Source organism: Hyaena hyaena, unplaced genomic scaffold, assembly GCF_003009895.1.
Source record: "Hyaena hyaena isolate Hyena2069 unplaced genomic scaffold, ASM300989v1 scaffold_200, whole genome shotgun sequence".
NCBI classification, from domain to species: Eukaryota; Metazoa; Chordata; class Mammalia; order Carnivora; family Hyaenidae; genus Hyaena; species Hyaena hyaena.
Window position 1 is genome coordinate 1,534,051 of NW_024080834.1, and position 21,763 is coordinate 1,555,813.

The 21,763-nt window shown below is 35.2% G+C and overlaps 1 protein-coding gene across 2 annotated transcripts in view; it reads left to right on the forward strand.

The window, feature by feature from the left end:
• ZBBX (zinc finger B-box domain containing) overlaps positions 1–21,763 on the forward strand; it is a 119,925-nt gene that overhangs the window by 23,757 nt on the left and 74,405 nt on the right. For both annotated transcript variants that reach the window (XM_039241933.1, XM_039241934.1), the window contains exons 7-8: positions 47–156; positions 7,469–7,564. In XM_039241933.1, coding sequence (XP_039097864.1) covers positions 47–156; positions 7,469–7,564 — 206 coding nt within the window. The remainder of the gene's footprint in view (positions 1–46; positions 157–7,468; positions 7,565–21,763) is intronic.

Sequence of the window (21,763 nt, forward strand, 5' to 3'; positions counted from 1 at the left end):
TATCATATTTTGATGTGAATGGCCTGACGTTTTTTTTTTCTTCCAGAGCCAGTGAAACAACCACTTAATCATAAAATGGCCAATTCTCCTGAAAGTGAAAAATCCAAAATAAAAGGCAAAGCTTGTGGACAGTGTGAGAACAGGGCTGCTGTGCTGGTAAGTGCACTATTAACAACATACTGGTACATTCCCATGGCCTCATCCACCTCTCCCAGCTCAGCCTGCTTCTGTAGCCAGATGCTTGTCCTTTGCCACTGTTGCTAAGAGGGAAGTGTGCGTTCAGCCAGCATCTATGCAGTGAGCTGCATCTCACCCTCTCACCCCCATTTAAGGATGGTACCTAACTCTTGTCCTCTCTCTTGGGATCATGCCCAGCAGCATGCAAACATGCCACAGTACTTTCCAAACCAAAACTACAACAAAAATTCTCCTTTGATCCCCACATCGGCTACTGTACCCTTGTTAGCAAAACTTCTAAAGCGTTGTCTACACTTGCTCTCATCAGATTCTCTCCTCCTGTTCTCTCTCACTCTTCTTTTATTTTTACTGAAGTATAATGTACTTTCTATGAAATAGATCTTAAATGTATACTATCATGCCATTTGACAAATGGATACACCCGCATCAAGATAATAGAATACCCCTGGAATTTCCCTTGCGCCTTTTCCAGTGAATTCCCACTACGGAGCCAACTACTGGTCTGATTTTTAGCACTGACACTTAGGGGTGCCTATTCTTGAACTTTATGTAAATGGAATGATAGGGTATATATTTTTCTGCATAGGGCTTCTTTTGCTCCTCATGGAGATTCATCCATATTATCACATTTATTGGTAGTTCGTTCATTCAAATTACTTCATTGTATTAGATAAACCAAAATTTGTTTATTCATTGACATATTGAATGACATTTGGATTGTTCCCAGTTTTTTACTACTATGTTTAAGGCTGCTGGGGACATTTATATGCAAGTCTTTTTTTTTAAGGCAAAACAGTTATGAAGGGAAATTGAAGAAAAGACCCCAAAAAGATGGGTTCTGATAGTTCTCTAACTTCTCATTATTGCTGATTGAGTGAACTTTTCAAAAAACATGATGGTAAAATACACCATAATTTAAAAGTTACCTTTTTAGCCATTTTAAGAGTATAGTTCAGTGGCATTAAGCACATTCACATTGTTGGGATGCCATCATCGCCATCCACCCATGAAACTCTTCACCTCACAGAACCAAAGCTCTGTAGTAATTGCACCAGGACTCCCATTTACCCTCCTGTCGGCCCCTGGCAACCAACATTCTATTTTCTGTCTCTATGAATTTGGCTACTCTAGGTGCCTCACAGAAGTGGAATCATACAGTATTTATCTTTTTGTACCTGGCTTATTTCATTTACTATAAGGTCTTCAGGGTTTGTCCACATGGTAGCGGGTGTCAGAATTTCCTTCCTCTTTAAAGCCAAATAATATTCCATTGTACATAAATACCACATTTTATTTATCTGTTCATCCTTCGCTGGACACTTGGGTTCTTTCCACCTTTTGACTTGTGAATAATTCTCCGATGAACATGAGTATAAATATCTGCCTGGTTTCTTTTTAAAAAAATTTTTTTAATGTTTTATTTATTTCTGAGAGAGAGAAAGACAGCATGAGCAGGGGAGGGTCAGAGAGAGACACACACACACACAGAATCTGAAGCAGGCTCCAGGCTCCGAGCTAGCTGTCAGCACAGAGCCCAATGCAGGGCTCAAACCCACAAACCGTGAGATCATGACCTGAGCAGAAGTTGGACGCTTAAACAACTGAGCCACTTAGGTGCTCCAATATCTGCCTGGTTTCTACTTTCATTTCTTTTGAGAATATGCCCAGAAGTGGAACTGACAAATTCTCATTCTCTCTTGAATCCTCTCCGCTCGGGATTGGGTCTCCACTATGCCAGCAACTGCTCCTATGAAGGTCGCTAGTGATTTCCATATTCTTAAATATAGTGGCCAATTCTCAGTTCTTACATTAATCTACCAGTACTATTTGATACAGTATTCCTCTTCTCTTCTGTGACTCTTCACTCAGCTTCCTCTAGGACATGATTCTCTCTTGGTTTCATTTTACTTTGCTAAGTCTTTTTTGGTTTTCTGTATGCTTGAGCCCTAAATGTTGGGGTGCCACAGGGCTTAGTCTTTAGCCCTCTTCCCTAGTCCATCTACTCACTCTATATAGGTAATTTCAGCCACTCTCTTGGCTTTAAAGACCATCTCTACATGGATGGTTCCCAAATGTACATCTTTAACACATCCCTCTACCCTGAACTTTCAACTCAGACTGCCTGTTTAGCACCTCTATTTATGTCTCACAGTAATCACTAACTCACCATGTTCAAAATTATACCTTTCATATCTCTACTCCCCACCCCCAACAGTCTCATAAGGAGGGTCAATTCAGATGTCCCCTGCCCTGGCAGTCCTTTGTAAAGGACTAGCAGCTGAGTTGGCCTCTCTAGTTTTTTGGAGCTGCTCAATGCATCCACACGGCGTTTACTAGCCCTTAATATATATTTACATGTTTTTTTCCCGCCCACCTGTGTAAAGTTCATGCAAGCAGGGATTTAGTTTTGCTCACTGCTGTGTACCCCCCACCTAGAATTATGCCTGAAATTTAGTAAGAACTCAACGAATATTTGTTAATGGCAGAATTTTTTTTTCCTGTAATAAAACCTTCAGATATATTTTCCTTTTAGTTTGTATTAAAAGTACTCTAATACCTTTTGTAATTTAAAATATTATACACACTTAAGAAGCAGTTCCCCCCCCCCAAAGAATTTAATGATTATAACTAATATTTGTAGATTACTATAATGGATATTTGTTACAGTTTTAGAGAATTTGGCCATGATCATTTCTGATTTGAGACTATATTACTGTCCTTATTTCATGGCAGTTTTAGCTGCTCTGAGAGAGTTAGAATGCCCTAAGTCTAATAAAGACCTAATAGCAATATTTAGTGTAAAATCCTAGCTCTTGGTACAGAGTTCTTACTATTATATCATGCTGTTTTCTTATCTTATATGATCTAATGATGGACATAATTTAAGTAATCCTCACAAACTATACCTATTTAGAAATGTTTAAAAAATATAAACAATGGTCATATTCCTGAAGTTGGAAGTATGAAAGCTAAAAGGGACTTACTGGCTGAACTGAATTGTTGGGGTTTACGGTTCACAATGTGAAGAAAGTATGACGAAGCTCTCAATATTTCTATGTTGAACACTGTTTAAAAGCCCTGGAATTTGAACAAAACCACATACATAGGTCAGACTTGAGCTGGAAATAAAGGCTCTGTTTTCCCAAAGAAAAGGAAAGCAAGAAGGGGATGTTCCTGACAAGACCACTGGCATGCAGCTTGGCTCGAAAGCAGATGAGAGTGACAGTGTGGGGAGTGGTTAAAAGCCTGATTTGCCTGAAAACTGTCATAAATAGAAGCAAGGATTTAGACAGTATACATTCTTAAAGAATTTAGCTATGATTTTCAGGAAGTATGTTATTTGATTTGAAATGAAAGTCATGTCCTATGGTATTTTTCAAGCACAACAGTTATTTATTTATTTATTTATTTAAGTTTTCTGTTTGTTTTTTGAGAGAGAGAGAGGGAGAAGTGGGAGGGTCAGAGAGAGAGAGAGAGAGAGAGAGAGAGGGAGAGAGGGAGAGGGAGAGAGAGAATCCCAAGCACCCAAGCAGGCTCCACGCTGTCAACACAGAATTTCAATTTGGGGCTTGATCTCACGAACTGCGAGATCATGACCTGAGCTGAAATCAAGAGTCCCACATCAATGAGTTATTTAAAAATGTGGTGTCCCACATCAGTGAGTTATTTAAAAACACAAGCGAGGCACATTTAATGAAGTAAACCATGGTGGTGGTAAACCCTGAAGGTACCTTGTGCTCTTAGCTTCCATTATTCCAGATGGTAATGCCGGTTGTGTAGTGAGAGTAAACCTTCTTATATCTGGTGATAGGGTCTACATCAGGGAAAACTGTATATGGGATGTAGAGGGTAAGAGCTTGCATTTTGTATGTTTGAATCTCAACTTTACCTGTGATTAGAAATGGCTTAATTCCTCCGTATTTTTGTTTTCTCATTTGTAACAATGGGACAGTATAGATAACAGTAGTCTATACTTCGGAGTTATTGAGGATAGTGGTTCATGCATGTGAAGTACTTAGCGTTGTGCCTGGTACATTGAGAGGAGACAGAAAATTGTGTGTGTCTTGTTATTGGCACATTTTCATATCTCTTACACATTCACATACATTGGTGGTAAAAATAAAACCCCAACCTCCAAATTTCATATTTTTAAAAGAAATTCCAGTAGCTTTAGGCTGTTTGTACATGGCAAAAGTGAAATGGATAGTTAAAAATTACATATTAATTTGGCAAATGTAGATAATTTAATTAAACTCACAGGGATTCTGAAGGCTTAGCACAACTGATCTAGGCTTGATCAAATTAGAAAGATATTTGCTAAAACTGCACTTGGGTATTCCATCATTGAAGAAGCATCTGTGGTGGAATGGAGTCCTTATCTACATTTTTAGTACATTTCTGCCAGTTATACAAACTGCCTAAAAAGATTTTCCAGTTGGCGGTCATTTTAACCCAATTTAAATCCAAATATGCTTGTATAACAAAATATATAAGCTTACTCTGCAATTCCAGCTTTGATCTTCTAGTCTACAACATCCATTTGGCTACTTTCATTAAAAATCTGTTGTTAACAAATACTTGCTTACAATTCTATGTTGAAACTGATTTCCAGTCTTCTATATTACATTGTGAAAACAAGACCAAGTATTTCTAAGAAATTTATTAAGATATTAGCACATATGTTAAATAAATATTATGCAGAATACATTTTGAAATCTACATTAACTTGATAGTACTGCCATGAATGTATGTAAAATAACTTATTTGATTTTGCAAATATTTAAATATTATAGATCTAGATAATGCTTTAATCATCATTTCTGTAAGAGACTAGTTTTTAAAACATGAGTTGGAAGTGTAGGGCTCCTTCTGATATTAGGGATAGTGTTTATTTTTTTTAACTTGAATGAAAAATCCAGTTCTGTATAGCTAATCACATTTGAAAAAACATGCATTTGGAGTTTGATAGATATCCTATCATGCAGTGATTTGACATATTGGATTTTATTTAATTGCAGATTTTATAAAGATTTTTCAATAAATGATTAGTGCTGCAGTAAATGGTAAATGTGATTTTTAGTAATTTGTGTCATGGGTGAGAGCTTAAGCTTAGAGTCAGACTGTGGAATTAAAATCCTGGCTTCATTAGCTGTGTGACTGGGCAGATTTTCAATCATTATGTTCCTTGGTTACTTTATCTTCACAATGGAGACACAATGGTTACATTGACCTTATAGGGTTGTTATGAGGATTCCATGAGATGTAACATATGCAGCCCTTAGAACAGCGCATACATGCTCAGTGTGAATATTGTTATGTGATTCTGACCTCCCATTTTAGTTTCATTTACTAATGCAATTTCTTACTCTTTTAACCTTTGGTTGTTATTGTTGTTTTAATCATTTTATATTTAATAAATCTGGCCACATTATTGAGGTAACAATGTTGTCAAATGGAGACTTGTAATACAATTTTAAAATATTAATGGGCTCCTGTTGGGTTTTTGTAATGTTAATTTTTGAGAGAGAGTGGGGGAGTGAGTGTGGGACAGGCAGAGAGAGAAGGAGACAGATTCTGAAGCAGGCTCCATGCTGTCAGCACAGAGCCTGACATGGGGCTCAAACCCAGGAACCGTGAGATCATAACCTGAGGCAAAATCAAGAGTCAGATTCTCAACCGACTGAGCACCTAGACACCCCCTTGTTGGGTTTTTAATAAGAGTTTAGTCTACTTTCCCACATCCTATCCCACTGTACATTCTAGTGCCTGTTACTTGACCTGTGGTCTTCACACTGGCAGCTCCATGGATGTTACCTGGGAGCTTGTTAGAATGCAGGATCTCCGGTCCCATTCTAGATTTCTTCCACCAGTCTTCACGGTAACAAAATCCCAGGAGATTCATATGCACAGGATAGTTCCGGGAGGCAGCACTGTACTGCACGTTTCAGTCAGTCACTGTCCAGTGCAAGTTAATGTCTTCCCAGTCTTCCACAGCTGCTCTCTGGTTATGATTCCTTGATAGGAGGAGAGAGGAAGGAAGGGAAGAGCGGTAGCGGGCACACTAAGCGGGGAGAGGGGAAATGAGAAAGGATCAAAGTGAATGCGGGCTCTGTGACATAGACTTTCTGACATCATGGCTCCAAACCCTCATGTTTTCTTATTTGTGCTACTGGCATTCTTAACCTAGGCCAAGCTCAAGAAAATGAGGGGTCTTAGCCGTTTGGCTAAGGTCATAAAGGGTGTTCATGTGGCTGCTCAACTGCACAGAAGTAATTGCACTTGGAATAAAAATTCCATTTTCTTTCCTCTTTAAGTCTTACTTGATGCTATCATAGGTATAGGGACATCACATCAATTTACCCATTAATTAAAAAAATACATTTTAACAGTGTAAAGCCTTTGAAAGATAAATATAAACTTGTCCATAGTCATTTGGGTAGTCATAAAAATTGCTGTGTTGATGTAGCTCCATTGAGTTCTTTTTCTTATACTTCCTTTGAGAAATCTTTGTTTTAATTTAAAAAAAAATTTAATATTTTATTTATTTCTGAGAGAGAGAGAGAGACAGCATGAGCAGGGGAGGGTCAGAGAGAGAGGGAGACACAGAATCTGAAGCAAGCTCCAGGCTCTGAGCTAGCTGTCAGCACAGAGCCTGACGTGGGGCTCAAACGCATGAACCATGAGATCCTGACCTGAGCTGAAGTCAGACACTGAACCGAGTGAGCCACCCAGACACCCCCACTTTGAGGAATCTTCTAAGAATGCTTTTAAAACTGTATTTTGAGAGTCACCAGTGAAGTAGTGCCATTCAAAGAAGTGTATGGAGATTTTTGGGGAAAAATAGTATATGCATTGTGTGCCATGTAAATCAAAATGAAAGATTAAATAACTCATGAAAATGAAGTAGTTTTGACTCAGAGAATGCTGCTTAGTTTTTACCAGGTTAAGAAGTTTGGCCTGAGGTTACTGGTTTTTTTATGATTTATTCAGAAATTGTAGATACATATATGCATCTAATACATATCTTAAACCTACTTGCAGCTATTATATTTATTTTGATATGAGAGTAATCAGAGTTAACAAGTTAGTTTTTCTCAGTTACATCTTAATGGGGTCAAATGGTAGTTTCAGTGTCCTGGAACTTCTCAATTCCTATGACATCTAGGTATGTCATTGAGGAAATAAAGATGAGAACAATGACTTCTTCATGCAAATGTTTTCTCAAACTAATGTTTTTATAATATTGCATGATGTTTTAATGTCTTTTAAGGTATGCCTTGAATGTGGCGAAGATTATTGTTCAGGTTGCTTTGCTAAAATTCACCAGAAGGGGGCACTGAAGCTCCACAGAACAACTCTTTTGCAGGTATGATTTTTTTAAAAAGCTTTACTTATAATGTATTTATAAAATATTTCAACACAAAGACATTGAAAACATGTTTAGTTATCTAGAATTTAGTATGATTTATATTAATTTCTAAAATTCTATTATGTACAGTCTTCACGTATCTTAAAATTATTTTACTGAATGCTAATCTGGGTTCTATTTTGCTATTTAAACTGTTTTAATATAGTTCTGAAACATTAGCTTGATTAGAGTTTTTAGATCATGCACTTTATCTGTGAACTTGACATTTAAAAATTAGAATTTAATATTTATTGTGGTTTCAAATGAATGTATGGTTTTAAGTATTATTTCTATATAATTTATAAATAGAAATCTCTAATATTTTCTTTTCATGTTTTTTAAAATTAGTCTTTTATTTGTCCTCACTGATTATCATTTAAATAAGCTTATCTCATCAGTTTCTACCTTTCCTTCTACATAGTAGAAGCTTTTATTTTTCCTTATATAGTCCTTGTTTTTTGAAATGCCTAAACTCAAACTCTGTCAGATGGCTTAAAAATTCTAAGATTGAAGCAATAAATATGGCTAAATATAGATATGACATATTATGTCAGTTACATTTAACAATGGACTGTTATAACATAGATTTCATTTATTGCATAGTAAATTACTCAATAAATATTTATTGAATACCTTTTAGAAATACCTTTTAGAAAGCAGTACTACCTTGCTAGGTAGTACCTTAAACAGAAGAATAACACTAGGATCCTACTCTTAAGGAGCTGAGGATAAAAGTGATAAACAAGGGCCTTGTGTAATGGATTAAAGATTTTACTATCTAGTAGACAAAAGGAAGGAGATGATCAGATCTGTATTTAGAAACATCACTGGTAGATTTCACTTTTTACATGTGACTTCAGTATAACTCTCAAGGATACTGAAGACCCAAGTCATAAAAACCACAAACATAAAATAGACCTTACTCATATCGGTATTTACCAGAGTCCATTACTTTTGAGTGGCTGGCTGCTCAATGTTTAGAGCCTCCTGGTAGAAATGATGTGGAAAACAAAACAATGCCTGCTACTCCCTGCCTCAGGAAGGTTTGTACAACTGTACGGTTATAGAAATGAACATTGATGTCTATAGATGTGAGTGTGATTATTAACATACAAATAATACAGATTTTAAAGACACTTCACTTAAGGGTAAAGAGTGTACCCCCTGTGAGCTCATGTTAGGAATTGTCCATTCAGTGATTTTTTTTTTCAGCATATTTTCTGAGTTGTTGCTCAGTGAATTAGGTACTGTGATAGCTGGTATGGAAGAAACAAAGAAAAATGAGACCAGGCTTCTTCTCTCAACTTCACTATTTGACCTTCAAGATTTATCTGTCTGTTTCTCTCCTCTCTCTCCCTCCCTCCCCTCCTTCCCTATTCCTGTCTCTCTCTCTCTCTCTCTTTCTGTCACATATACATGACACAAACACACATACACACCATCAATTTCAAAAGACAGTCAAACTTTGCTGTGATACACCTTATTGTTATCCAGAGACAAATGGGATGATATCTGTCAAATCATGCTTACTAACACAACATAGTGTATGCTTTCTAAACATTTAGCATTTTTCTATTCCATATTAATGTTATTAAAATTGATGACTTCTATATCTTAAACCAAAGAACATTATATTTGTAGATGAGATTCTTATATAATCCTAAATATAGAATGGATAAGGAAGAGAGAATTAATATTTCCTGAATAAATACTTTGTATCATATACTGTTATATACTACCAGCATCACATTTTCTAGTTTTGATTGCAGGGGAGGAGAGGTTGGTAAGTCAGAAATAGTAAAATAGTATTTAAGTTCTTAGTGAATCTCAAGTTGTGGAAGACCTGTTCATCTCTATAAGTTAACATGGTGAATTTTATAATATGTATACAAATCAAAGGGAATAGCAAGTGACAATGAATACAGGGGTTCCTTTATGCGTATATTTTAAAGTTAAATACTGATAGTGAACTATATATTTTCCACATTCATGTTACTTCTCTGTGTTGCCCTCCATTCTGTGAAGGCCAAAGTCGCAACTTGATGCTATTTTGAGGATAGTCCTGGGGTTCATTGCCTATCAAGTAAATCAAATTAGGAGGCAAACCTTATGAAAAAAAAGTATAGAGAAACCATCCATGTTGGATGCTAAATGTATATTGTTACTCTTTTTATATAACAGCATTTCACTTACCCAGATTGCTAATTAATGCAAAACTTTGCAGGAGATTGTTTTCCAGATATATCATGTAAATTTGACCATTGATTCATTCAAAAGAATTTAAATGAAAAAAGGTGGTTTTTTTTTTTTTGAAAGGAAACTTTAACAAAATGTGTAACATAATCCCTCCCATCTTAGTAAAGGGTTCAGTGAACACAATCTCACTATATTTTGGTAACACCTTTCCTTTTGACCACTAGCTGTTACAAGAGGCCTCAACTAGTAGTATGTGTAGCTACACCTTCCTTAAGAGATTTGCTCTCCTTGTTAGTACTTCACTTTTCTTCTTTAACATGGTCCCACCCATTCTCTGCCATCACTCCTTGACTTTAACCAATTGTCCCATTAGCTGTGCCATTTTCTTCTTATTTTTGTTCCCTGTTTGACCTTTAATTTTTTGCAGTCATCTTTTTTTTGTTTGTTTGTTTGATTTTTTTTTGTTTTTTCTTGCCTTGTTTCTATCATTCTCCCTGGTCTTTCCCTATAAGTAAAGGTTCTTGATGCTGTTTTGTGCCCTGGCCTGATGACCATTGGTCAACATTAATGGTGTCTCTCTCTTGTTTAGCCCTCAATAACCATTGATACAGTATTTTTAACTTCCCACTCTTTTGGCAACTGTCAAAGTCATGAGATTTTTTTTATTGACTACTGAATTCATACTGAACTTGAGAAGTTAGAGCTGGCATTTTATATCTGACTGTTAAGCATTGCTATATGAAAAACAAGTATTCTGGGGCACCTGGGTGGCATCTGACTCTTGATTTCAGCTTAGGTCATGACCTCACAGAGCCCTGCTCCAGCTCTGTGCTGACATCACAGAGCCTACTTGAGATTCTCTCTCTCCGTCTCTGCCCCTCCCTTGTTTTCTCTCCTCCTCTCTCATTCTCTCAAAATAAATAAATATTAAAGAAAATAAAAAGCAAGCATTCTACTTGATATTCTTTATGCTGACATTTCTGGATATTTAAAAGCATAGCAAATTTGATTGCTATAAACTGTTTCAGCTGCCATCCTACAGCCCAGTGAATCTTTACAAAGTTCATGGCCAACAGAGACCATTTTGTACTGCATATCTTGTTTTACTTAAGAGGTAAATCCTTGAAAAAAATTGAAGGCAAACTATTCCATTTCCATCTTGACTGACATTATCATTTCAAAGGGCCTTTCTTTTGATTTATGATTGATTTATACTTGGCAGTGATTCCAACACAAGTTGTTTTTTTTAACCTCTCCAATCCCTGTTAAATGGTTAATTATCTACAAAATAAAGTATAAATGCATGAGGGAAATTACTAAGGATGAAAATCCTATTTCTATATTTAGAATGATTTATAACACTTTACGAGTTGAAACAAAAGTGTTTTTCAGTGGGTAAGTCTCACATTGATGAAAAACAAGGTCTTAATCTATCCGGCATTTTCTATTTTCCTTTAACAACATATGATAAAACAGATGAGACCAGGTTAATCAGAGATGATAGAAGATGGGGGAGAGAGCAAACAAAAGGTTTCCATTATGAAATTATGACATGCGCAAGGGGGGGGTTGGATTAGGTAAATTATTCATAGATTCTGGTATGTATATTTTCTTAATTTAAATGGAGATTTTTCATAACCAGAAAGGAGAGACCTTGGCAAAGGGGGTGGTTCCCATTAAGAGAGAAAAGATAACTGAGGTAGAATTTCCATGTTTTCTGGTATAAAGTCTTTACACATACCCTCTTTACTTTTTTTTTTAATCTCCAAAGAAAGATATGCCTTTATAGATATAAATGGGGATATATGTTTACTTGAAAATACTTACGGGAAAATTTTCAGAATACTATTTATGCTTACTGACTTTACAGTAGTCTTTTTCTTTTAGTTGACAATGGTCAATTATCAGCTCTTAGGCTCACACTGTCATTATTCTGTTACAGTTCAGAATAATACGATATTTTTAGATCATAGCTCATCCTTTGGATAATATCATGATTACCCACTTGGATGATCTCAGTGTACCCGTTACAAATGCTGTGCATACACATATTATGGATGCAGTGGTGTACCACCAAGATCCTCTTGAGAACTGAGATGCTCATTTTCCCAGCTCTCTGGAGTGTTGCCTGCAGATAGATTGCATTTGGATCTCTCCTTCTCCAAGCTGACACTCCTGTCCTGGGGGCAGTCCATTCTATGGTCCCATATCTTGTTTGTGTGGGGACACAGACTTCAGCAAACGTCTGCCGCTGTTGACAGAAGCTCCGACAGCTATCACAGCTACCACCCCCCACCCCCACAACCCCGTGGATCTGGCAACTGCGTCAAACCCAGCTTTCCCCATTGACCACATCTGCCTCCGTTTTCCATCACACTTGTTCTCCTTGGAGTACTTCCCACTGAAAGTCAGGCAGGCAAGCCTCAGAATTTGTTTCCTGGGGAAGCTGACCCATCAGTAATGTCATTCAGAGTGGGGCTATAGATAATTTTTGGCCTGATTTCAGAGTGTGCTGCAATTTTTGAAGGTCAATGTATAACATCTCTTACTTCATTTTTCAGATTCTGAACCAAGGGAGGAATAGATATTAGAGTGAAAAAGTAGAAATCAAAATATCAATTTTATTAATCCTGGAATCAGAACCAGTGGTTATGGCACGAATGTTCAGACACATTCAGCTTCCTGATTCTCTCTGGAATTCAACATTTTTCACCCCCACCCATAAATTGCAGTCATGTCCCTTTGGCCATGGAAGAGCCAACCCAGTAAAACCTCTTACTGGATATCTAGATTGGAATGTGTGCTTCTCTGGATAGGCAGTGCTCAGAGGGAGAACCCAGAAGGTGCAGAGGTGAGCACGCTCACCTCTTTCTCCGGAGTCTCAGAAATAGGATAGATATGAAAGGATGGGACCAAGTGTTCCCTTCACAAAGAATAATCATAAGTTCTCATGATTTTAGAGTCCAGGTAATGTAAATGTCTTGTGTAAACTTGTTACTTATAAATATTAGTTAATATTACACTTAATAAAAACACAAAACACTTAAAAAATATGTGAACAACTGACATGTGGCATGTTTTTCTATTTCTTAAATATGGATCATGTTATTAACAAATATCCCTTATGCCAACAGTCTGAGTTTATTGCCTTTCGGTATGATTATCACTTCATACTTCTTCTATCAAAGTTTTTTTTTAAATTATGTTGTTATTGACTATTCATTCCTTTTTATATATTCTGATAAATTTCAAATCCTGTGAGGAAAGGGACTATTTCTGTTTTGTTCATTACTGTATTCTCAGTGCTTAACATTGTACCTGACATACATCTATCAAATTTTTGAGTGAATGGAACATGAATGAAACCCTAATGATCTGATCAAGCTCCTGAAATAATTTAAAACTGTATTTTCACTAGCAAAGTTTATTTTTCTCTGAATTTTGAAAAGCAAAGATTGGGTAATTAAAGGAGTTTATGGTATGTTAATGTGTTCTGTTGGTGAAGGACCAGCAAAAGCCTTTCCTCTTAAGTCTGAGAATTTGAACTTGAGTTAAGTTTTTTAGCTCTTTCCCTGGGAAAAGATGAAGGTAGTCATGTCAGGTATGTCCCTACACAACATACTTAGGATAAACATGAGTCCTGATCGCCAACATGCATTGAAATGGGAGAACTGTAAATACTTGGAGTATTTGTATTGGTGGTGAGTTTTGTTCTGGTGACTTCAGCTGTGAGACTCTGGATGCCGTGCAAATGGGGATTGACTCTTGTGGAAAATAAGGCTTCTAAGTATCATCCTCGTGTATTCAAGTTGCTACCTATTCATGAACTGTGTGGCAAGACTCCCACTAAAGAAGAATAACTGATGCTATCCTGTCAGCAAATTGTCCCTGTTCTTATTCATCTCAGTAGACTAATGCCAAGACTGATGATAGCTCTGTGAGCCTGAAAATCAGTTAACCCAGGCAGACTCCTTGGTAGGCATTGCAGAGCCTCAAAAAACAAAATGGTGGGATACCCAAAAGATAAATGAAGACACTTGTACAGGCATCATTGACAAGAATACTTTTTAAAACAGCCCACATGCTATTTATCAATTCAGTTCAGTGGATTTTAGTATATTCACAGATGATGTGTAACTATCAACACGATTGATTGTGGAACATTTTCATCACTTCTAAATAACCCCCCCCCCCGTACCCTTTTGCTACTACTCCATGTCTTGATACCCTCTTTCCCCCAGTCCCCTAGCAACATGAATCTATTTTCTGTCTTTGTAGATTAGCCAATATTTAATATAAAGTGAATCATATAATATGTGTTCTTTTATGACTGGCTTTTTTTACTTAGTAAAAGTAAAAAGTTTTCAAGGTTCATCCATGTTGTACTTTCATTTATGTTTATGATTAAATAACATTTCATTGTATATATTGATATGGCCACATTTTGTTTATCCATTGTTGGACGGACATTTGGTTATTTACCCCTTTTGGCTATTATGAACAGTGCTTCTATGAACACATATGTACAAGTTTTTATATGGACATATGTTTTTATTTCTCTTAGCTCTGTCTCTAATATTGGAATTGCTTGTTCATATGATAAGTCTGTCTTTAGTTGAGCAACTGCTGGAGTGTTTTTGAAAGTGGCTGCTCCATTTGACTCTCCAATCAACAGAATTTGAAAATTCTGATTTCTGTGGGTCCTAGCCAACACTTGTTTTTGTCTCACTTTTTTTTTTTTTTTTTTTTTTAACATGCAGTGCTATATTACTTTCAGGTGTATAATCTAGTAAATCAACACTTCCATATATCACCCTAGGCTCAAGAAAAGTGCACTCCTTAACCTCCACCACCTATTTTACCCATCCCTTCATCCTCCTCCCCTCTGGTAACCGTCAGTTTGTTATCTATAGTCAAAACTCTGTTTCTTGGTTTTGCTCTCTTTCCCCCCATTATGTTTGTTTGTTTTGTTTCTTAAATGCCATGTATGTGTAAAATCATAAGGTATTTGTATTTCTCTGACTGACTTATTTCACATAGCATAATACTCTGAAAGATTTTATTCTTTTTTTATGGCTAAGTAACATGCACATCTTATTTATCCATTCATCAAATGATGGACACTTGGGCTGCATCCATATCTTGGCTATTGTAAATAATGCCGCAGTAAACATAGAGGTGCAGCTATCCCTTTTAATTAGTATTCTTGTATTCTTTGGGTAAATACCCAGTAATGAGATTGCTAGATCATAAGGTAGTTCTATTTTTAACTTTTTGAGGAACTTCCATCGTCTCACTTCTTTGACTCTAGAATCTTAGTGGGTATGAAGTCATATTTAACTGTGATTTTGATTTGCATTTCCCCGATTACTAAGGATATTGAACATCCTTTCATGTGCTTATTGGACATTTGTATATCTTCTTTGGAGAAATATTGACAAGAAGTTTTAAGAAGTCCTAGATATGGGACAATTAATAGCCAACACTTCAGTGAAACCACATTTGTGATGACTTTTTCAATGCTAGTACTAAGAAAAGCTAGAGAAAAGGAAAAGATGACACTTGAAAGAGGTATGGAAAGGGAGAGTAGGGCTTCTCTTATCACCAGTGAGGAGTTAGAAGAACATAAATGGTTTAGGGAGTATATTACAAAATCAAGTGACAGATGGAGCAACAGATATAGTGCAGACGGTGGATGCAGTTGTAAGGGTTTAATGCAGATGTGGTTCAAATCATTCTCAAAGGGTAATAAGGATGTTTCTGTCATATTTATGCTAAGGGGATCTGTAAGATAAAACTCATATATGCAAGCTCAGAAACTTGAAGGGTGGCTATGAGGAACAGATTAAATGACAACAAATATAAATATGTTCAGCTTATAGCAGGTGCTCCATATATTAGATTTTATAAGCCAGGCTATAGGATTGGGAGAAATTCAACTCGAATCTACATTTAGAACTTAGAAAACAAAGTATATTAATGATAATGCATCTAAAGAATTAATGAAATGGTTACTTTTGGTTTTAGAGCTATTTTCAAAATTATTATAGTAATATATATTTTGAAAGGCTTATGTGAAAACACAATGAACTAAAGTTTTAGAGAAATACAGACCTTCTCATTTTCCAAATAGAGAAAATAGAATCTCAATTTTGTAGGGGACCATAAAGATTATTAGTCTAATTACATGTCTGAAACTTTAATCAATCACATTGTTGTTGGATATTTGAGAAGCCTTTATAATTTGCAGGTGCTAGTAATACTATCTTAAACTTTTTTCATGGAATTTGACAAGTTTTACAATAATTTATGTTTGCTGGTCTTTATAAAATAAAAATATTCAATTTTGATGTAACAGCATTACTATATATAAAAACCAAATATGACAAATTATTGATTGTTATTTGTTAAAAGAGTTTATTCTGCTCTGCCTCAAAATCTGTTATTCAGAGCATTGCATAGAAAATCATTTCTTTCTCATGTAGCTCAAATATGAGTAATTACTGAAAGCAGCTAACTCATCTGGATGCATTATACATGTAATATTAGTTGAAAACAATAGTAAGTACTTGCCAAGATAATTAATATAGTACATAATTATATGGCATCAAAGCTGCAAATGGAAAGATTGCAGGTGTGAATTTCCTATGTTATTTTTTTTTGTTCCCAATCTGACTCACTTTTAAGATTGCTTTCTAAATAGAATTTTTTAATGTTGTAATAAAATTTGAAAAAACACAGTTCTTTAGACCAAGATCCTATTTTATTATTTATCTGGATGCCAAGTGATTTAAAATTTTGAGAATATGTAATACATATATACTTTATTTCCTGATTTTAAAATATTTTTCCTGAATTAAGTGTGTTTTATTTCATTATTTCATGTTTATCAAGTCCAGATTAGTTTTATTTGACGTTTACTACCTATTGAATAGTAAACCACATTTATTTTTATTTTTTTAATTGAGATAAAATTGGTGTGTAACGTAATATTAGTTTCAGGTGTAGAAAATAATTCCATTTTTGTATACACTACAAGTGATCACCACAATAACTTATCATTTGTCACAAAGAAATTAACCACCTTCATCCATTTTATCCAGCCTTCTTCTCCCTGATAACCACCAACCTGTTCTCTGTACTTATGAGTTTTGTTTGGTTTGTTCGTTTGTTTGATTTTTTAGATTCTGCATATAAATAAGATCATACAATATTTGTCTGCCTGACTTACTCACTTAGCATAAAACCCTCAAGGTCCATCTATATTGTCACAAGTAGTACAATTCCCTTCTTCTTTATGGCTGAGTAGTATTCCATTGTGTGTATATAATATTATATATATGTATATACATATATGTACATATATGTGTATGTATACCACATCTTCTTTATCCATTCATCAATTAGTAAACACTTAGGTTCCCATATCTTGGCTATTATATATTAAGCTGCAATGAATATGAGGGTGGGTATATCTTTAGAAATTAGTGTTTTCTTTTTCTTGGGATGAATACCAAGAAGTGGAATAAATAGCTGAATCATATGATAGTTTTATTTGCAATTTTTTAAAAGGTGTTATTTATTTATTTATTTATTTTGAGAGAGAGAGAGCATGAGAGAAAGGTGGAGAGAGAATCCAAAGCAGGCTGAGCTGACTGCACAGAACCTAACATGGGACTTGATCTCACAAACCACGGGATCATGACATGAGCTGAAATCAAGAGTTGGACACTTAACCAACCGAGTCACACTGGTGCCCCTCTCTTTGTAATTTTTAAAGGAACCTCCATACAACAGTGTATGAGAGTTCTCTTTCTTCTACACCCTCACCAACATTTATTTCTTGTCTTTTTGAGTATAACCATTATAACAGATGCGAAGTGGTATCTCATTGTGGTTTTGACCTGCATTTTCCTGATGATGAATGATGTTGAATATCTTTCCATGTGTCTGTTAGTCATCTATATGTTTTTGAAAAATATGTATTTGAATCTTCTGCCCATTTTTAAATCAGATCCTTTTTTCTTTGGTATTGAATTGTTTGAGTTCTTCATATATTTTAGATATTAATTCCTTACTGGATATATGCTTTGAAAATATTTCCTCCCATTCAGAAGATTGCCTTTTCATTTTGTAGATAGTGCCCTTTGCTCTGCAGAAGCTTTTTGGTTTGATTTAGTTCCACTTATTTACTTTTGCTTAAAATTTTTTTTAAATATTTGTTTGAGAGAGAGTGAGAGAGAGAGAGAATGTGGGTGGGGAAGGGCAGAGAGAGATGTAGACACAGAACCCAAAACACGCTCCAGGTTCTGAGCTGTCCACACAGAGCCCGACGCTGGGCTCAAACTCATGAGCCATGAGATTGTGACCTGAGCCCAAGTCAGACGCTTAACCAACTGAGCCAGCCAGCTGTCCCTTTACTTTTGCTTTTGTTGCTTTTACTTTTGGAGTCATATCCAAAAATCCAAAACCAAGACTGACGTCAAAGAGTTTACTGCTTGTGTTTTCTTTTAGGAGTTCTAGGAGTTTTGTGGTTTTGGATCTTGTTTTTAATCTACTTTGTGTTAATTTTCGTGTGTGTGGTAAGGTAATGGTGTAGTTTCGTTCTTTTGTATATGGCTGTACAGTTTTCTGAACACCATTTATTATAGAGACTGTCCTTTCCCCATTGTATATTCTTGACTTGGTTTTATAAATTTGACCATATATGTGTGGGTTTAGTTCTGGGCTCTCTCTTCTTTTTTATTTGATCTACAAGTCTATTTTTATGCCAGTAGCATTTTGTTCTGATTAGTGTAGCTTTGTAGTTTGTTTGAAGTCAGAGAGCATGATATCTCCAACTTTGCTCTTTTTTCTTAAGATTGCTTTGGCAAATCTCGAATCTTTGATATTCGGGGTTGTTTTTTGTTCCATATGAATTTTAGAATTATTTATTCTAATTCTGTGAAAAATATCATTGGTATTTTGATGGGGATTGAATTGAGTCTGAAGATTACTTTGGGTAGTGTGGACATTTTGACAATATTAATTCTTTCAATCCAAGCACAGAATATCTTTCCATTTATTTGTGTTTTCTTCAATTTGTTTCATCAGTGTTTATAATTTTCAGTGTACAGTTCTTTCACTTCCATGGTTAAATTTATTTCTAAGTATTTTATTCATTTTGGTGCAATAAATTTTGGTAGAAAAGGGATTGATTTCTTAATTTTTCTCTCTGATAGTTTATTATTAGTGTAGAACCACAACAGATTTCTGTATATTGATTGTGTATCTTAGTACTAATTCATTTATTAGTTGTAGCAGTTTTTTGTGGAGTCTTTAGGGTTTTCTATATATATAGTACTGTGTCATCTGTAGATAGTGATCATTTTACTTCTTCCTTTCCAATATGGTTGCCTTTTATTTCTTTTTCTTGCCTAATGCTGTGACTAGGATTTCCAGTAATATGCTGAGTATAAGTCATGAAAATGAGCATGTTTGTCTTGTTTACAATCTTAGAAAAAAAGCTTTCAGCTTTTCACCATTGAGTATGATATTGGTTGTAGGTTTGTCATATATGATCTTTATTTTGTTGAGATATTTTCTATATCTACCTTCTTGACAGTTTTTATTATACATGGAAATTGAATTTTGTCAAGTGCTTTTTTTGTATCTGTTGAGAAGATCGTAATTTTTATCCTGCATCTTGTTAATACAGTGAATCATAGTCACTGATTTGCAGATATTGAGCCATTCTTGCATCCCTGGAATAATTCCTACTTGATCATGTTATATGATCCTTTTAATGTATTGTTGAATTTAGTTTGCTAATATTTTGTTGAGAAATTTCACATCTGTGTTCAGTAGGAATATTGGACTGTAATTTTCTATTTTTGTGGTGTGCCTGTCTGGTTTTGGTATCAGGGTGATGCTTGCCTTGTAAAATGAGTTTGAAAGTACTCCTTCCTCTTTAATAATTTGGAAGAGATTGAGAAGGATAGGTATTAACTCCTTTTCTGAGTATTTGGTAGAGTTTACCGATGAAGCCATCTGGTCATAGACTTTTGTTTGTTGGGAGTGTTTTGGTTACTGATTCAGTCTCTTTATTCTAGTAATCTATCATGATTTTCTATTTCTTAATGGTTAATCTTTTTTAAAAAAAAGTTTATTTTTTATTTGCGGGGGCTTAAAGGATCCAAAGCAGGCTCCACACTGACAGTAGCCATCCTGATATGGGGCTCTAACTCATGAACCGTGAGAACATCACTCGAGCTGAAGTTGGACACTCAACTGACTGAGCTACCCAGGCACCCCTCTTCATGATTACTCTTGGAAGATTATGTGTTTCTAGGAATTTATCCACTTCCTCTAGATTGTCCAGTTTATTAGTATAAATTGTTCATAGTATAAATTGTTCATAGTATTCTCTTATGATCCTTCATATTTCTGGGGTATCAGTTGTATTTTCTCTTTCATTACTGATTTCATTTATTTGAGTCCCTTTTTTTCCTTAGTGATTTTTAAGCTAGATGTCTGCCAATTTTTTTATGTTTTCAAAGAACCAGCTTTTGGTTTCATTGATCTTTTCAATTGTTTTTCTTCTCTCTATTCATTTATTTCTGTTCTGATCTTTATTATTTTCTCCGTTCTATCAACTTTGGGCTTCTTTTATTCTTTGTCTAGTTCTTTTGGGTGTAAAAATTAGATTGTTTATTTGATATTTTTCTTTTCTCTTGAAAAGAGAATTTCTTGGGGCATGCCTGTGTCATTATGAACTTCCATCTTAGAACACTTTTGCTGTATCTCATAGATTTTGGAATATTATTTAAAATTTATTTTTCTCAAGGCATTTTTTTCAGTTTCTTTTTGACTTTTATCATTGTGCCATCAGTTCAGTAGCATGTTTTTTTAATTCTCTGTATATTTGTGACTTCTCCAGTTTTTTCTTGTAATTGGTTTCTAGTTTTATACCATTTGGGTGGAGGAATGCTTGGTATAATTTCAGGCTTCTTGAATTTGTTGAGACTTATTTTGTGGCCTAACATATGATCTATCCTGGAGAATGTTCCATGTGCTCTTGAGAAGTATGTTTATTCTGATGCTTTTGGATAGAATGTTCTATGTATATCTGTTGTCTATTTTGTCTAATGTTCATTTAAGGCCCATGTTTCCTTACTGATTTTCTATCTGGATGACCTATCCACTGGTGTAACGGGGGTATGTTTTATCACTGTCAGTTTCTTCCTTTAGGTCTATTAATACCTGCTTTATATATTTAGGTGCTTCTATGTTTGATTTATAGATATATTTACAAATATTCTCTTGTTGTATTGTCCCCTTTATTTTTATGTAATGTAATCTTTTATTAGAGTTTTTAAGTCTGTTTTGTCTGATATAAGTATAGCTACACCAGCTTATAGTTTTCATTTCCATTTGCATGGAATATCTTTTTCTATCCCTTCACTCTCATTCTGTATATGTTGTTAGTTCTGAGGTGAGTGTCTTATAGGCACATATAGATGGGTCTTTTTTTAATCCATTCAATCATTCTATGTCTTTTTTAAAAACTTTTTAATGGTTTATTTATTTCTGAGAGAGAGAGAGACAGCACAGATCCCAACGCAGAGCTCGAACCCACGAACTGTGAGAGCATGACTGAGCCGAGGTTAGACGCTTAACTGACTGAGCCACCCAGGACCCCCTCATTCTATGTCTTTTGATTAGAGAATTTAGTCCATTTACATTAGAATGATTATTGATAATTATGTCCTTATTGACATTTTGTTGTTCTTTGACTGTTTTTCTAATTTCTCTCTGTGCCTTTATTCTTCTGTTGCTTTCTTCCCTTGTGTTTTGATGACTTTCTTTAGTGTTATGTTTAACTTCCTTGCTCATTATCTGTTTCGTATCTACTATAGATTTTTGCTTCTGCTTTTTGAACTGCTGGTTTTGCATGGGGTCTCAAGGTGAGCCTGCATGCAA